The sequence below is a fragment of the Neurospora tetrasperma genome, assembly GCF_000213175.1.
Source record: "Neurospora tetrasperma FGSC 2508 unplaced genomic scaffold NEUTE1scaffold_81, whole genome shotgun sequence".
Classification (NCBI taxonomy): Eukaryota; Fungi; Ascomycota; class Sordariomycetes; order Sordariales; family Sordariaceae; genus Neurospora; species Neurospora tetrasperma.
Genome location: NW_009799179.1, coordinates 3,380,968 through 3,394,742, shown reverse-complemented (window position 1 = coordinate 3,394,742; position 13,775 = coordinate 3,380,968). Strand labels below are relative to the sequence as shown.

Genomic DNA, 13,775 nt, shown 5'->3' with positions numbered 1-13,775 from the left:
CCTCCAGGGTCCTGGCTGAGCGAGGCTCGTAAGCTGGGGCCACTTCCATCCTAACGTTGCCGAAGAGTGGGGCTTGGCTCCAGCGTCCAGTGTGCTGTCTGTCCACTGTACCTTTGTACCCTCACCGCTGTCACCACACCCCCGGACGCTGAACTCTTGATGACACTCGATAATCCCACGCAATCTGACGATCGAGTCTCGTTGGCTGAGTATGTACAGATAGGTATGTACGCAGTAGTATGGTGTTGGTTCTTCAAGCGGTCATCAACCCCACCCAACCTCATGTGGCTTGAATAACAACAACATGCCCAGATTTTCAACCAAAGAGCAGCTCTAGGGCCATGTTCGCTGTCGACCGCTGGTGATACTACAAGTAAAATGCTCCGCTGCGTTGCTGGCTAACTTAAACACAAGAACATAGTTGTTCTTGGAGAGATAAGTAGTCTAAACCCACCCTTCATAGAGTATCTATCAACATGCATTCCCGGCATATGACAGGGTTCCCCGCGAGAACCAGACATGTTCATCAAGAGCAAGCAACATCGATCTGATCCTTCCCTTGTGGCCCGTCCTTTCATCTGATCACGGCTCTCGCAAAGCTCAAAGGGTGCTCACAAGTTGTTATGGAGGGTTAGGGTGAATACCGAGTTCCCGGCCCGCCTCGGCGCCCGCCGATCGCAGATCGAATTTCTGGATAGCGCCGCGGGCTATTTTCCATCTTTCAGAAATTCCAGTCCAAACACTTCACGTCGCCCCCCGCACCGCACCCTTTTCTCCCCTCCTTTTTGCTCCTCTGTCCGGGCAGAGACGCCAACAGATGATATGCCTGTTTCTCCATTGCGCCTTGTCCGAACCATCATGACATCCGTTACCGAAGAGACGACGGCCCCGGTCCTGGCTGCTGCTGCTGCTGCTGCCGCGGGCCTCACCCAGAAGAGGGTGCCCATCCCGCCGCGGGGCGTCGACTATCGTGGCAAAATCGTTCTGGCTCCCATGGTCCGCTCTGGAGAGCTTCCCTCGCGCTTGCTGGCTCTTCATTATGGTGCCGATCTCGTATGGGGTGCGTCCAATGTCGGGCAATTTGAACCATTTGCAGTATTTGGACTTTGACTGACACTTCTTGCTCTCAACAGGCCCCGAGACCATTGACCGTGCCATGATCGGAACCACCCGCCGTGTCAACCCCCGCAACCACTGCATCGAATGGACTCGGGTCCCTACCAACAATGTCAAAAAGGAACTGTTCGACGAGTCCGTCATCTACCGCATCGACCCCGTCCGCGAAGCCGGCCGACACATTTTCCAAATCGGCACCTCCGACCCAGCCAGAGCCGTCGAGTGCGCCAAGCTTGTCGCCGCTGATGTCTCTGGAATCGACGTCAACGCCGGCTGCCCCAAACCCTTCAGCACACACGCCGGTATGGGGGCTGCGCTGCTTCGAACGCCCGAGAAGCTGGTTTCGATTCTCGAAGCCCTCGTCGCCGAGATCAAGCCGGCCTTCGACATCGGCATCAGCGTCAAAATCCGCCTGCTCGAGACCACCGCCGAAACCGAAGCGCTCGTCCGCCGGCTTTGCGCCACGGGCATCACCGGTCTGACGATCCACTGTCGCACCACGCCCATGCGCCCACGCGAGCGCGCCATCCGCGGCCAGCTGCGTATGATTGCGGATGTATGCCACGAGTTTGGAGTAGCTTGCTTGGTGAACGGTGACGTCGAAGGGCGGGACCACGCGCTCGAGCTGATGGCCGAGTACGGCACCGACGGCGCCATGATCGCGACCTGCGCCGAGAAGAACGGCTCTTGCTTCCGCGCCAAGGCGGACGGCGGACTGGCGACGTGGGAAGAGGCCGTGGCCAAGTACGTCCGGTTTGCGATGGAGGTCGAGAACAAGTTTCACAACACCAAGTTCATGTTGACGCAGATGGTGCCCGGCAAGAGCCCCAAGTACAGGGAGCTGACGCCTTGCAAGAGTTATGGCAAGATTATCGAGGTATTGGGGTTGACGGGCGATGAGGAGCTCGTGGAGATGGCGAGGAGGACGGATGAGCTCATGAAGCTTGTTACTCTCGATGGAAGCAGCAGCAGCAGCAGTGGTAATGATAAGTCCAAGGTGGAGGCGGCAGGTGATGATAAAAAGAAGCATGACCTGACGAATAATGTGGCTCAGCAGGAGAACCTGAAGAGGAAGAGGGAGGATGGTGACGAGGAAACCGAGAAGCAGCAGCCCCCTCCCTCGATGAGAATCAACGTTTCCGAGGCCGGTGAAGCCGCCACAACTGCCGCCGCTACCTCCGTCGCCGAGCAGCAGTCCTCGCAGCCCGTCGCCGCTGCCGTCGCCGCTTTATAGGCTGGCTGTTCTCTCTTTCCCAAAAGTCTCTACACTTCTTTTTACTCGGGCCTTTTCTTTAATCTACGGTTAAGGCACATACATAGCGCGGTTACACAAAATTCGGTTTAGAGTTGGGCGTTTTATAGGGGGCGAATCTTACAGTTGGGATCTTTTTAGAGTTATTTCATCTTCTTAACGGCATGATATCCGAGAGAAGCGTGATAATTGGGCAATGCAATCATAAAGTCTCGATGGGTCATTTTAGACAAGACCGGAGGCAACTTCTGGTTACTGCTACCTACGTTTACCTACTGCCATACTTTCCTTGGTGACCCACTACATCTTTTGTTCTTGTTGATTAATTCTTGACGTAATTAGTTGTTCAGTTACCTAGGCCGTATTCACTATAGACATGCCAGCCTTCAAGATACTTCCTCCAAGTCGGTGGTGTGTATGCGCTATACTGTTGTTTCCTTAGAGCGCCATTATAGGAAACCATGGGCATTGTGATGAGCACTGCCGTGTTCCAAAAGTACACACACACAAGCTACTTCTCTCACTGGACAAAACTGATGCTAGCACAAATATCTTGCGTTGTTTCATCCATCTATACCCGCTGCCATTTCCAGAACCCCCATTCTCATAAACCACTCTTTTCTGTCCTGTCCGGTTCAATTCTTAGTCATGCAACGTCAAAAAACATAAATCGTCGAAAAAGGATGATGCTATTGCTCGAATGCTTCGTTTGTTTTACCTGTCATCCTATCCCATCCCATTCCATCTCCATTGTGTATCTTCATTTGCTCTCATCCGTTCCCATTTTCCCATCCGTTTCGTGTATACCCCATAGGAAAGTGGTATATAATAACAATCATGTATAAGCGTTCCCCTTATTACCATGTCCCGTCACCCCCAACCATTCGTTTAGTTTCGTGGTATATCATAAATCCAAAACGCCGATGCCTAAAACCCAAACCCCCAACCAATGGAAATTTGGTCAAGATACAAATTCCATAAAAAAACAAAAACAGGGCAGAAGATCGCCAAATGCAGAACCAACAAACATGCAGTGTATAGAGCGGAGGGGGGTATATGTGTATGCAAAACAGAGAATCGCGATTGTTGTTTCCTCCCTCCCAGTTGAAAGCATGTGTCGACCGTGAACCATTTCAACCGCCTCTTTTCTTTCGCGCATTCACTCATGCCGGTTGATCGCCCTTTTTTCCTTCGTTGTTATTTATTTTGTTGAGTTTTTTGTTGCCAATTAATGTCGCTTACGGACAAGCGTCGGACCTATGCTTACGGTGCAACAAGGACTGAAGGGGAAGACTGAACCGACGAGAGGTCGAGTTAATCAAGACTTCGAACAAGCCGACCTTAGCCCACTTGTTCTCGTGATAGTGATGGAATCCGAAGAAACCAGCCGTTGGCGGAGGAGCATACAGCTCAGGAGCTTCTTCCTCGTCAACATCCGAACCGCGGATGGTGTCGACAGAGCCGCGAGGACTGACTCTGAATACTTGACAGGAATTGATGTCAGACAGTTGCTGGGCTGGCTCTGATATCTCTTGGGTGATGAGGGGGATTGCCGGGGCAGATATTGGCTGGTCAGGGACAATCTCTTCAAGGAGACACAGGTCAGAAAGGGCAGCTGCTGGGATGTTCTGAAGCATTTCCTGTTCCACGATCACATCCTCGTGTTTGGCCGATGGAATGGCAAGTGGAGTCTTGTCAAAGTCTCCAGTCTCCTCGATATTTGCCTCGAGTTCCAGAGGCAACGGTTCCTCGACTGGATCTGTAGCTGGTATCACTTCCTCACCCTCGGCCTTCTCATCCTCGCCAGTGGCAGACTCAACTCCGAGGGGCTCCCTCAGCTTGTTCTCGATAGCCTCCGCGGATCGACTGAGGTTATCAAGCGACTCGACTCTGAGAGGCCCATCGGCATTAGTTGTATCCACATCTCCAGTCGAGTCATCAGTGTCTTCAGTGCCAGGAGCATCACCCAAGCTTCGATCAACCACTTCGGAAAGAGTATCTTGCTCTTCAAAATTCGCATCTTGCTCATGCGAAACCTGACAAGCCAAAGGCTCATCCTTGTCGATATCGCTATCGATCATTGGCTCATTGGTGCTGGTCTCTTGCTCGGATTGAGATTCAGTGGCAGCCAGATCCTCGTAATAAGGTTTAGCGATACATTCAGAAATGGGCGTAGGTTCAGCAAGGGGAATGTAAGACTTCTCAGCAAGAATTTCTCCGTGTGATGATTGAACAGGGATCACGGTTGATTCCATGGTCGTCTCCTCACCGGAAGACACAACATGAGGCACCTGGACCTGAACTCCAGCATCCTCAACGTCAGCATGCTCGATCCAAGTCTCGCAGTTGATCACGACTGGCTCAGCCGCGGGTTCAGCGGAAGCGATGTCCGCTTGCAACTCGCTATCTTCAAGGCCTTCGTCTTCAAGGTTGGCGTGCTCAATGTTGGGGAACTCTGGATGGGCTTCTTGGACGATTGGCTCATGGCTCGAAGTTTCCTCTGCCGCTCGCTGAACAACAGAAGCAGGGGTCTCCAGGGCGATATTCCCAAGATCAGTATGCTCGATCCACGTCTCACAGTTGACAATGACAGTGCCAATAGTAGGCTCAACTGAAGGGACATCGGACGCCACATCGGCATCCTCAAGACCTTCATCTTCGAGATTGGCGAGCTCAATCCCGGGATGCTCAAGCTGAACATTCGGAATGATACTCGATTCACCGACAGGAGCCTTATCAACCACGGCGACAGTAGGCTGTTGAGGAGTATCTTGCATCTCAGTGGTACCAATTTCAGCGTACCCAAGAGTGGATGGCCTTGACACAAATCTGTGGGACGCAAGTGGCACGCCAGCAGCAGCCTCCGCAACCGCAGCTTCGGCAGGAAGGACAGCTGAAGGGGGGGTTTGCTCTTTGTCTTCGGGGAACTCATCCAGGAATGATTCAGGAACATCAACTGCTTGTCCAGCCACTGGTGGTTTGATGGGTTTTTCTGATGATTTGTCCGCAGCAGTGAGGGTGACATCCTGCTGAGATCCTTGTTGCTGAGGGATCTCCTCTGCGCGTTCATGTTGCTTGAGATCAGGTCCCTCGAGCAACGTCTCAGTTTTTCCGATCTCAGCATTGATCTCTTTAAGGCTTGCCTGATTTTGCTCATTCTCCTTCTCTGTTTCAAGCTGGTCGACGAGCTCTTTGACCCTCTCCGTTTGCTCAGCATCGACCTGTCCAAGGAGCTCTTCAGTGTATTCGACTTCAATGTCAGGTTGCTCAAGCGTCTTCTCATTTTCATCGAGTGAATGATGGATCTCAAGGTCTTGGGCAATCTCAAGGACCCGCTCGGTTTGCGCAGTATCAAGCTCCTTGAGAAGCTCCTCAGTTTGTACAGCCTCGGCCGCAATTTCATCAAGGGCATTGTCAGTTTCTTTTAGAGCCTGTCCAGTAATGGCTTCCTCGAATAGCTCCATGGTGCGCTCAAGTTGTTCATTGTTGAGTTCCTTGAGAAGCCTCTCAGTTTGTTCAGTCTCAGCTTCGATCTGTTCGAGAGCGTTGTTGGCCTCAAACTGCTCAAGAGGATCTTCGGTCTGTTCATCCTCGGCACTAGATTGCTCAAGAACTTGCTCGCACAGATCAATCACTTGATCGACGACTTCCTCATTTAGACCCGCTCTCTCTTCGCTTTCAAGCTGATCGAGGACATCCATGGCACGATCAATAATGTAGTCGGAATCGAGCTCCTCAGCTGATTCTTGCACTCTCTCAGGGACAGTGATCGGAGAGATTATCATAACCGCGTTAGGCCGGAACTGAGGCATGGTAGGATCGCGGTACGGAAGGAAGACATTAGGCCGGAACTGAGGCATCGTCGGGTCGCGATACTCGACCCGGTCGAGCTTAGAGACTCCTGAAATTTTGAGGGCTGCATCATCCGCAGCCACCTGGTGAATGCACCCTTCCCTAGGCTCAAAGAGTGCATCATGCTGATCATGGTAAAGCTCCTCCCCCCAAGGGGTTGGGGTGCGCTCAGAACCTGACTCAGAAGATGGCTGAGAGGAAGATTCGGAATCACTCTCGGCAAGTTCATTGGCACCAGTTTCGATGGTGCCAAGCTCTGTAGCGGGTCTGGGATCAACCGGCACAAAAAGAGTGTCAAACTGGTCTTGGGGAAGCTCCTCTGCCTGGGTTCCTTGAGATTGCTCAGTAGCTGGCTGAGACAGGGGTTCACTGGGGTCAAAGTCGACCTCTTCATCTTCAGTCCCGGGATAAGTCTCGCCCACAGGTTCAGTAACAGGGGCATTATCAGGCTGGATGTGTTCAGGAGACTCCACTTCCACAAACTTTGCTTCCGGCATTCTGTCGCGGGCATTGTCAGACTCGAGCGATTCAGCCTGCATGTCTCTAACTTCTTCAGTATCAGGAGCTTCGGTTCCGACACGCTCAGGCTGAGTGGAATCATTGAGCTGCCTGGGAGACTCTGTATTTTCTGCGTTGACTTCTTTAGCTGTATCATCATCCTTCTCAATCTCCATAGGCTCAAGGTTGGTCAGCTCAGCGTTCTGTTGTGTCGGTTGCTCAGCGCCAGCTTGGCCGAGGTGAGGTAACTCCGGACCGTCCCAGTTCGGCTTAAATTGAGGCATTGTTGGGTCATGGTACTCAGCGCTCTGTTGTGTCGGTAGCGCAGAGCCAGCTTGGCCGAGGCGAGGTAACTCCGGACCGTCCCAGTTCGGCTTGAATTGAGGCATTGTTGGGTCGTGGTACTCAACGCTTAGATCATCTCGTGAGGGGGTTTCCGTGCTATCATCTTCAGTGGGTATATCAGGTTGCTCTCCTTGCTCATGGACTGGTTCATCGGAGACAGAGGAAATGGGGGTGCTGTCAAGGATTGAGTTTGGCCGGAATTGAGGCATCGTAGGATCGCAACAGTCAAGATCTCCTTCGCTAAATTTGGTGGTTTCGATCAGAGCCTCATCGATGAGTATTGGTACCGGTTTCTCTTCATACCCAGCCGTCTCAGCCATCATGGTAGAGACCGAGGGGCTGCGGACACTTCTGAATGAGTTGGGTCGGTATTGAGGCATTGTAGGATCGCGGTACTCAGTCTCGTCCTTGCCACGATGAGAGATTTCCTCCTTGGACGCTTCCATGGGTTGTTGAGAGGCAATGCTATCCTCAGTCATTTGAACATGTGACACCAGGGGGGTGGGCGTCGGCTGCAGAAGTACATGAGGCCGGAACTGGGGCATGGTGGGATCGCGGTAATTGGCCTTTTCTTCCACACGACCGCTAACTGCTTCGGTAGGTTCGAATACCTCAAACCCCTCCTCTGTATCCCCACTAACGGCGTAAGAACGAGAGGCAATCTCAAGGACGTCACTGGAACGGAACTGCGGTAGAGTTGGGTCGCAATGCTCAACCGTCTCCACGCCGAGAATTGGAACATCCATCGTGGACATAGAGTCAGGATGAAAAAGCTCAGTGTCGTTTTCCAAGACCTCCTTAGGGGCGAACGGAATGAAGACCGAGGAGGGATCGGGCCAGAATTGAGGAATCGTGGGCTCACGATGCTCGGTGTCCGAATCATCAAAGTGAGGTTTCTCCCCAACGCCAGCATCCCGATTATCGTAGACCTCATCAGAAGCATGGCCACGCTCAACAACGTCTGAGGTGCTGACGAACGGCCGGCCCCGCTCCTCGAAACTGCAAACATATTGGGCGGTCATGTCGGGCTTAGTAGCGTTGACCTCAATCTTCTCGTCTTCTTGGAAATCCGGAGCTTCAACGGCAGTCCCAACATCCTCAACGTGCTCGACGTGCTGGACATCATCGACAGCTTCCACAGCATCGATATCTGCCGCTGTTTCAACCGTACCAAATGACAGCTCGTAATCCTCCTCGATATCAGGAGTCCGCTCTACAGTAGCCACAGCCACAGCCACTGACTCGTCAGCCTTGTCGACCTTTGGAAAGGTCACCTCCGACTTTTGAGCATCGGGAGCGTCCTCAAGCGGAAGGGGGGCTTCGGGGAGTATGTGGGTATGATCATTATCTTGAATATCGGGAGACTCTGCCGCTAATTCAGGGCCCGCGGAGACATTGATAGCATCAGACCTAGAGTCCAGAGCTTCAAAAGGTTGGAGGTGATTGGTGTCTACCAATGAGTGAGGCCGGTCCGTCTCTTCAAACACCCAATCTGGTTGCCTGAGGCTATTCGGTGTTTCATCAGTAATTTCGATTGTGTCATTATCGGAAAGAACATCTTCCTTGGACTCGACGGGCACTGGTACGGGACCGAAGGTATTCTCTTCGTCCTTTGATTCAAGGTCCGATGGCTCCCGAGTTTCAGATTCATGAATCTCTACGTGCGCCACCAGTGTACTCCCGTTAACGTCCTGATTGTTGGACCCAGGATGCTCTGATGCGGAACCGACGGCACTTGTCGTCCATGGAAAGAAAACATGATGACCTTTGGTACTCGCGCCGGTAGCTTTGTTGGTATAAGAGATGTGAAGTGATGCGAGGGTATTGATCATGTCTGTTTCCTCTTGATCTTCGACGAGTGTTTTTGAGCCCGCGGGCGAGATACTGTCACCCTCTGCTAGTTCAGACCACTCCTTGTCATGTTCGGAGACAGACCCTTCGCTTGATGTGTCCGTCTGAACCATAGTTTCCCTGGCTTCCATGGGCTCCCCTGATACTTCGAAGGTAATGTGATTTGCAACCGAAGGCTCGGAGACGTCACCGAAGAAATCCGCGGACACATTCTGGTCCAGATCCTCAATGGGGCGTTTGGCGCCATCCTCGCCTGTTTCAGATGCCTCTGCTTCAGGGCTGGACTGCGCTGGCTTGGGCTCCTGAGCAGCAAGCTCAGCGAGAGGACTTGTTTCATCTCTTGAAGGTGCGTCGACACTCTCATCTTCAGAGACTTTACCATTGCAATCTTGGGTGACTTCATCCATTGAAGGGGGCTCGTCACGGATTTCGCTTGCGACAAGGTCAGCCTCGTAATTATCCGGCTCAGCAGTCTGATCTTCGGGGCCGGATTGAAACGCCTTCACAGTCGGCTGGATATCATGGGCAACCTCCTCGGTGGAGGTAGGGGGCACATCATCCACATCGGATCCTCGTGTGTCGCAGTCCTGGCCATGTTGATGCTCGGCTTTGTCTCCCTCGGGCCCGGACTGGGTAATTGCCGGTTCCGCAACCAGCCCATTCAGGTCGTCGGCAGGGTTATCAACTAGAGAGACGGTCGCGTCGTTTGCTTCACTCGCGTGAATAGCAGAGCCAATGATATTCGCGACTGGTTTGCTTTCGGCAAGAGACTCGAAATCCTTGAAATAGTCGGTCTCAGTCGCATTCACCCGATCTTCATTCTGGACGACGGGAGCATTTTGCACTTCGGTCCCTTTATCTGAAGCCAACCTTGTTTCCGAATTCGCATTGCGGGCATCCACAGAGACCGTTGTCTCATGACTGGGCTGCGGCGGGCGGATAGCAGTTTTGGGGAAGTCCGACTCTTCAGACAGAGTCTCATTGGACAGTGGTGCAGGCTCGGTTCCGAGTTCTCGATTCTCGGAAGCCAATGTCTCGTCCAATATTATAGGCTCCGATTCTGTTTCTAGGTAAAAGAGTTAGATTATTGTGTAATACAGAGAATAATCGTCGTGGTGGTGGTGGCTCACTGTGCAAATCTGACGGCGCCGTCGTGGTGTCTTTTACCGAAGTGGCCGTTGCGGTAGCATCATAAGACACTGACTTTACAGCTTCTTCATCGGACTCCTCGGCTACTTGCTCGGGCTGTATAGTGTGGTCCTTAGGCGTTAACACAACAGATCGCACGTCATCTTCCGAAGGCTTCAAAACTTCCATCCCTGCCGCGACCGAAGCGCCCACCGTAGTCACCCCCGTCCCAACCTCGGGCTCTTCGGGCTCGGATTCAGGTTCAAAATCGCTCGAGGTATTATCCTTCAACTCCAGATGTCTCACATGTATCGGGCTTATTAGCAAGCTGTGCCTTGGCGAAGACTCTCCACCTAAACTCAATGCAGGTGTAGACGGTGCCGTCGAGTATGCATCCGCTCCGGGGCTCGCCAACCAGTGGAAAGGGTTAGGGGTGTCGGTGCTTCGTGCCGTAAGCCCCGGAGTGAGCAATTGGTGCGGGAACTCTTTGGCATCCTCATAAAGCTGCGGAGTATCCATCACAGGTCGTTCCAAACGATCAATAGACCATCGCGGTTCTGTCGGTTGTGGATATGTTTCGAAAATTTTGGATGCAATCCCGTGCCTGTTCGCCAGGTTGGGAGTTGCTGCTTGGAATGGTCGAGGTTGTTCAACAGATCCTCTTGCGGAATGAGTGGCGTCATAGCTACCTAATGGATTCGACGTCATCGAACGCGTAGGGCGATGCAGCGTCCGACCGCCGCTTGCTTCCGTGACGGTGTGAGCTCGCATCAACTTTGGCTCTACAGGTGCCACGGGCACTGCATTAGTACTTTTGGACGAGGAAGACCTGAAAAACCGTCGCCTGGAGCTCGACTCGCTTTTGATATCGGTCTTCACATCGCTTTTCAAGTCGCTTTTGGAGTCCTTCGATTTGAACATGTTGGAAATTTTCTTGCCGAGGCTGAACCTCTTCTTCGAGGACTTTGTTGATGTTGCTGGGGTGGGAGATACCGGTCTCGCGGGGGCTTCGGGAAAATGTGGGATATTAACGGAGCAGCTGTCGTCTTGGCTGTTCAGACTGGATCTGCTGCTAGCAATAGACCGTAGACTTTGCCTTAATGATGATGTGGAGCGCCGTTTGAGTGAGAATGCTCGTTTGACGAAGGATATTGGGTTGTCGTTTACTCGCTCGGTCGAAGTCTTTGCCGATAAAGGGGGAAATTCTAGTGATGGTCCGTTTTGTCTCTCAGGCCACTCGACTGAGAGGCCCGGCGAGAGCGGAACCTCGATTGGATGAGGGTGTCTCTCTTCCTCTTCCAGCGCAATGTCGTCGATCGAGCAGGTGTCCTTAAAGATCATGTCGATATCCTTCTGGATTCGTTCCTTGAGTCTGGACGTCAGGACAGACCCTTCTTCCTCGTGTGATTGGAAAGTCTCTTTTAACCTTTCGGGTATCTCATGTGTTTGTATCACCTCTTTGAACACCAGATGTCCCCGCTTCCGTGCGTTGACACGTACAGCGGTATTATGCCCCTGTAGGACATCGCCGATGCTAGTCTGGATACGGTCTAAAACCGCCTGGATGTCTCGTCGCCCGTGCGATGCAGAAGGCCCGACTGTGAATGCCGCAGGTACCTGAACTGACCAGTTCACCCCTTTCAACTCACATATCGTGAATTCGAAATCGTTCGTTTGGTTGATCTGGGCATCGATGACCTGTGTGACATCTGCAAGGGACTCCTCAACATCTCGCACAAAATCTTCGCCATGAGAATCGTGAAATAATGAGAGACTGCTTCTTATGCTGCGCTGTAGGCTGTTGTGAGCAGGCCCCATTCCGTTTGAGATCCTCACGTCGATATTGAGGGCCGTACTGTCGCGATGCTGGCATGTCATTGTTGTACATTGCTGCGCATGAATTTCAAGCCTCTGCCTCCTGGGACCCAAGCTGCGATTAATAGCCTCTGCTGCGTTCGCCAGTAGATCTCTGCCCATCTCAGCCGTAAGAGGAGTCGCCTGTCTGCTGTAAACCTTGACTGCCCTCTTGAATGCCGGAATAAGTCGCCGTGGGTTCCTGTGTCGAAGGGAGACCTCGATACTGTAACCGGGGACGAATTCGAATGTCTGGGACTCCTCGAAAAATCGGGGTGAGGGAATAGCGACAAGCGACATCTGCCCAACTTCTGAGTCTAGAGACGAATCGGCGGTTTCGGGTGTCGCATCGAGAACAGAGCCCCCCAGCCATCGAAAGTCACTGTCATGTCGTCGGAAAAACATGCCTACCGTCTGGTGACTTGCGATGATAACCTCCTTGGCCGACGCGGCTGTTAAAGGCCGTTGCTGATACGACCTGTACGTCCTGACGGCCCATTCCCCCATCCATCCAGCTCTTGTGACGCGATAGGTGAGTTCGAAGCGCAATGGCTTACGGTCATGGGATCCTTCCTTGATCATGTCAAGGGCCGTGGGGTCGGTCCGGGTGATGAGCTCCTCGGAGCAGTGCTCGATGCGGCGAAGCAAGCCATTGCATATCCTCCCCGTAGGTTCGAAGTATGGCGAGCTAACATATGTCTGGTTGTGAGTGACGGAGTGAAGGTCCTGATCGTGGAACTGGATATGGACGTGGACGACGAGAGGGCCGGTGTTTGTTGTCTCTGCTAGCGTCGCTACAGCGGGTTGTTCCTCTGTAATGGGCGATAGCAGGGCCCTCTCCAGTTCCATGGTCAAGTGAGGCGTGGCAGTGTGTGTGTCGATATGGCGAGGCTTTGGGTGAGGACCGGCAGGAGCAGGGGCTGGAGGTTCGACGACAGGAGGATGTTGTTTTTTGGATCTCAGTGAAGCCCCGAGGCTCCGGCGAGACGAGTCCCACCATGCCATTCCCTCGGCAGCGTGGAAGTGGTGATCCAGGATCTATCCTTGGTAGGCGCGGACGGGGTCGTGAAGAAATGTTCGCATGAAGCTAGCCGACTAGGGCGTCCTAGGCGTCCACCGGCGTCTAGGGCTGCCAAGCCGGGAATGGAGACGGTGGCCGACGAGCCCCGGACGGGCCTGATGCCCTCGAATGGAGCTTCCCTCTTGCTCAAACGTCGTCGACCTTGGACACAGCTTGGCCATGGGCCAATGAGGGCGGCGGTAACGGTACAATTAGACTAGGCGGGTGGGGTTGGAAGGGTTTAGATTGCGGGAGAAGTGGAAAGTGGACAGGAAAATCGGTAAAATCCAGGGCCTGTCTTGCCTGTCCGGATCCATAGACCCATGGAGATGTTGGGGGATCGATGGAGGGATGATGCGGGTGCTTGTCAAGTCCTCGTGAGGTTGTGGATTTGGCCGCTGCTGTAGTGTATGTACTGCGTAGTCTGGTTGAAAAGAGCTTCGTAAGAGGCAGCTTAAGTTGGCTTGAGTGGTTGGAGATGTACTAGTAAGGACGGGAGTTCAGGAGCAAGTAAACAATGGGATGGGATGGCATCAGAAGGCAGAAGCAATAGAAGAGAAAATGAAAGAGACATTGAACCAAGACAAGATGGAAGACAGTTCCGGATCAAACTGAACTAAGCCAGTGTGTTCCTAGCCCGTTGGATCACACGCTAGGTATTGACGAGACGAAGAGTGAGATGAAAGGAACTGAAGACGGCTCCCACCACATTAGGCAGTCTACCGACCTAACGTTGGTTGAGGTTGGATCTCCATATCATTTTTGTTCTTCGACATACAAGTACGTACGCAAAGTAGCAAAGGGGGGAGGGCATAAATT

The 13,775-nt window shown here is 52.8% G+C and overlaps 2 protein-coding genes across 2 annotated transcripts; one reads left to right on the top strand and one right to left on the bottom strand.

Annotated features, from left to right (window-relative positions):
* Positions 1 to 858: 858 nt before the first annotated feature.
* NEUTE1DRAFT_125714 (uncharacterized protein) lies at positions 859 to 2,350 on the top strand (the record flags this gene model as incomplete). Its single annotated transcript, XM_009857525.1, has 2 exons — positions 859 to 1,060; positions 1,134 to 2,350. The coding sequence occupies 2 exons, from the start codon at positions 859 to 861 to the stop codon at positions 2,348 to 2,350; spliced, it is 1,419 nt and encodes a 472-aa protein (XP_009855827.1).
* Positions 2,351 to 3,580: 1,230 nt separating this feature from the next.
* On the bottom strand, positions 3,581 to 12,745 carry NEUTE1DRAFT_132904 (uncharacterized protein; the record flags this gene model as incomplete). Its single annotated transcript, XM_009857524.1, has 2 exons — positions 3,581 to 9,980; positions 10,045 to 12,745. The coding sequence occupies 2 exons, from the start codon at positions 12,743 to 12,745 to the stop codon at positions 3,607 to 3,609; spliced, it is 9,075 nt and encodes a 3,024-aa protein (XP_009855826.1).
* Positions 12,746 to 13,775: the final 1,030 nt, after the last annotated feature.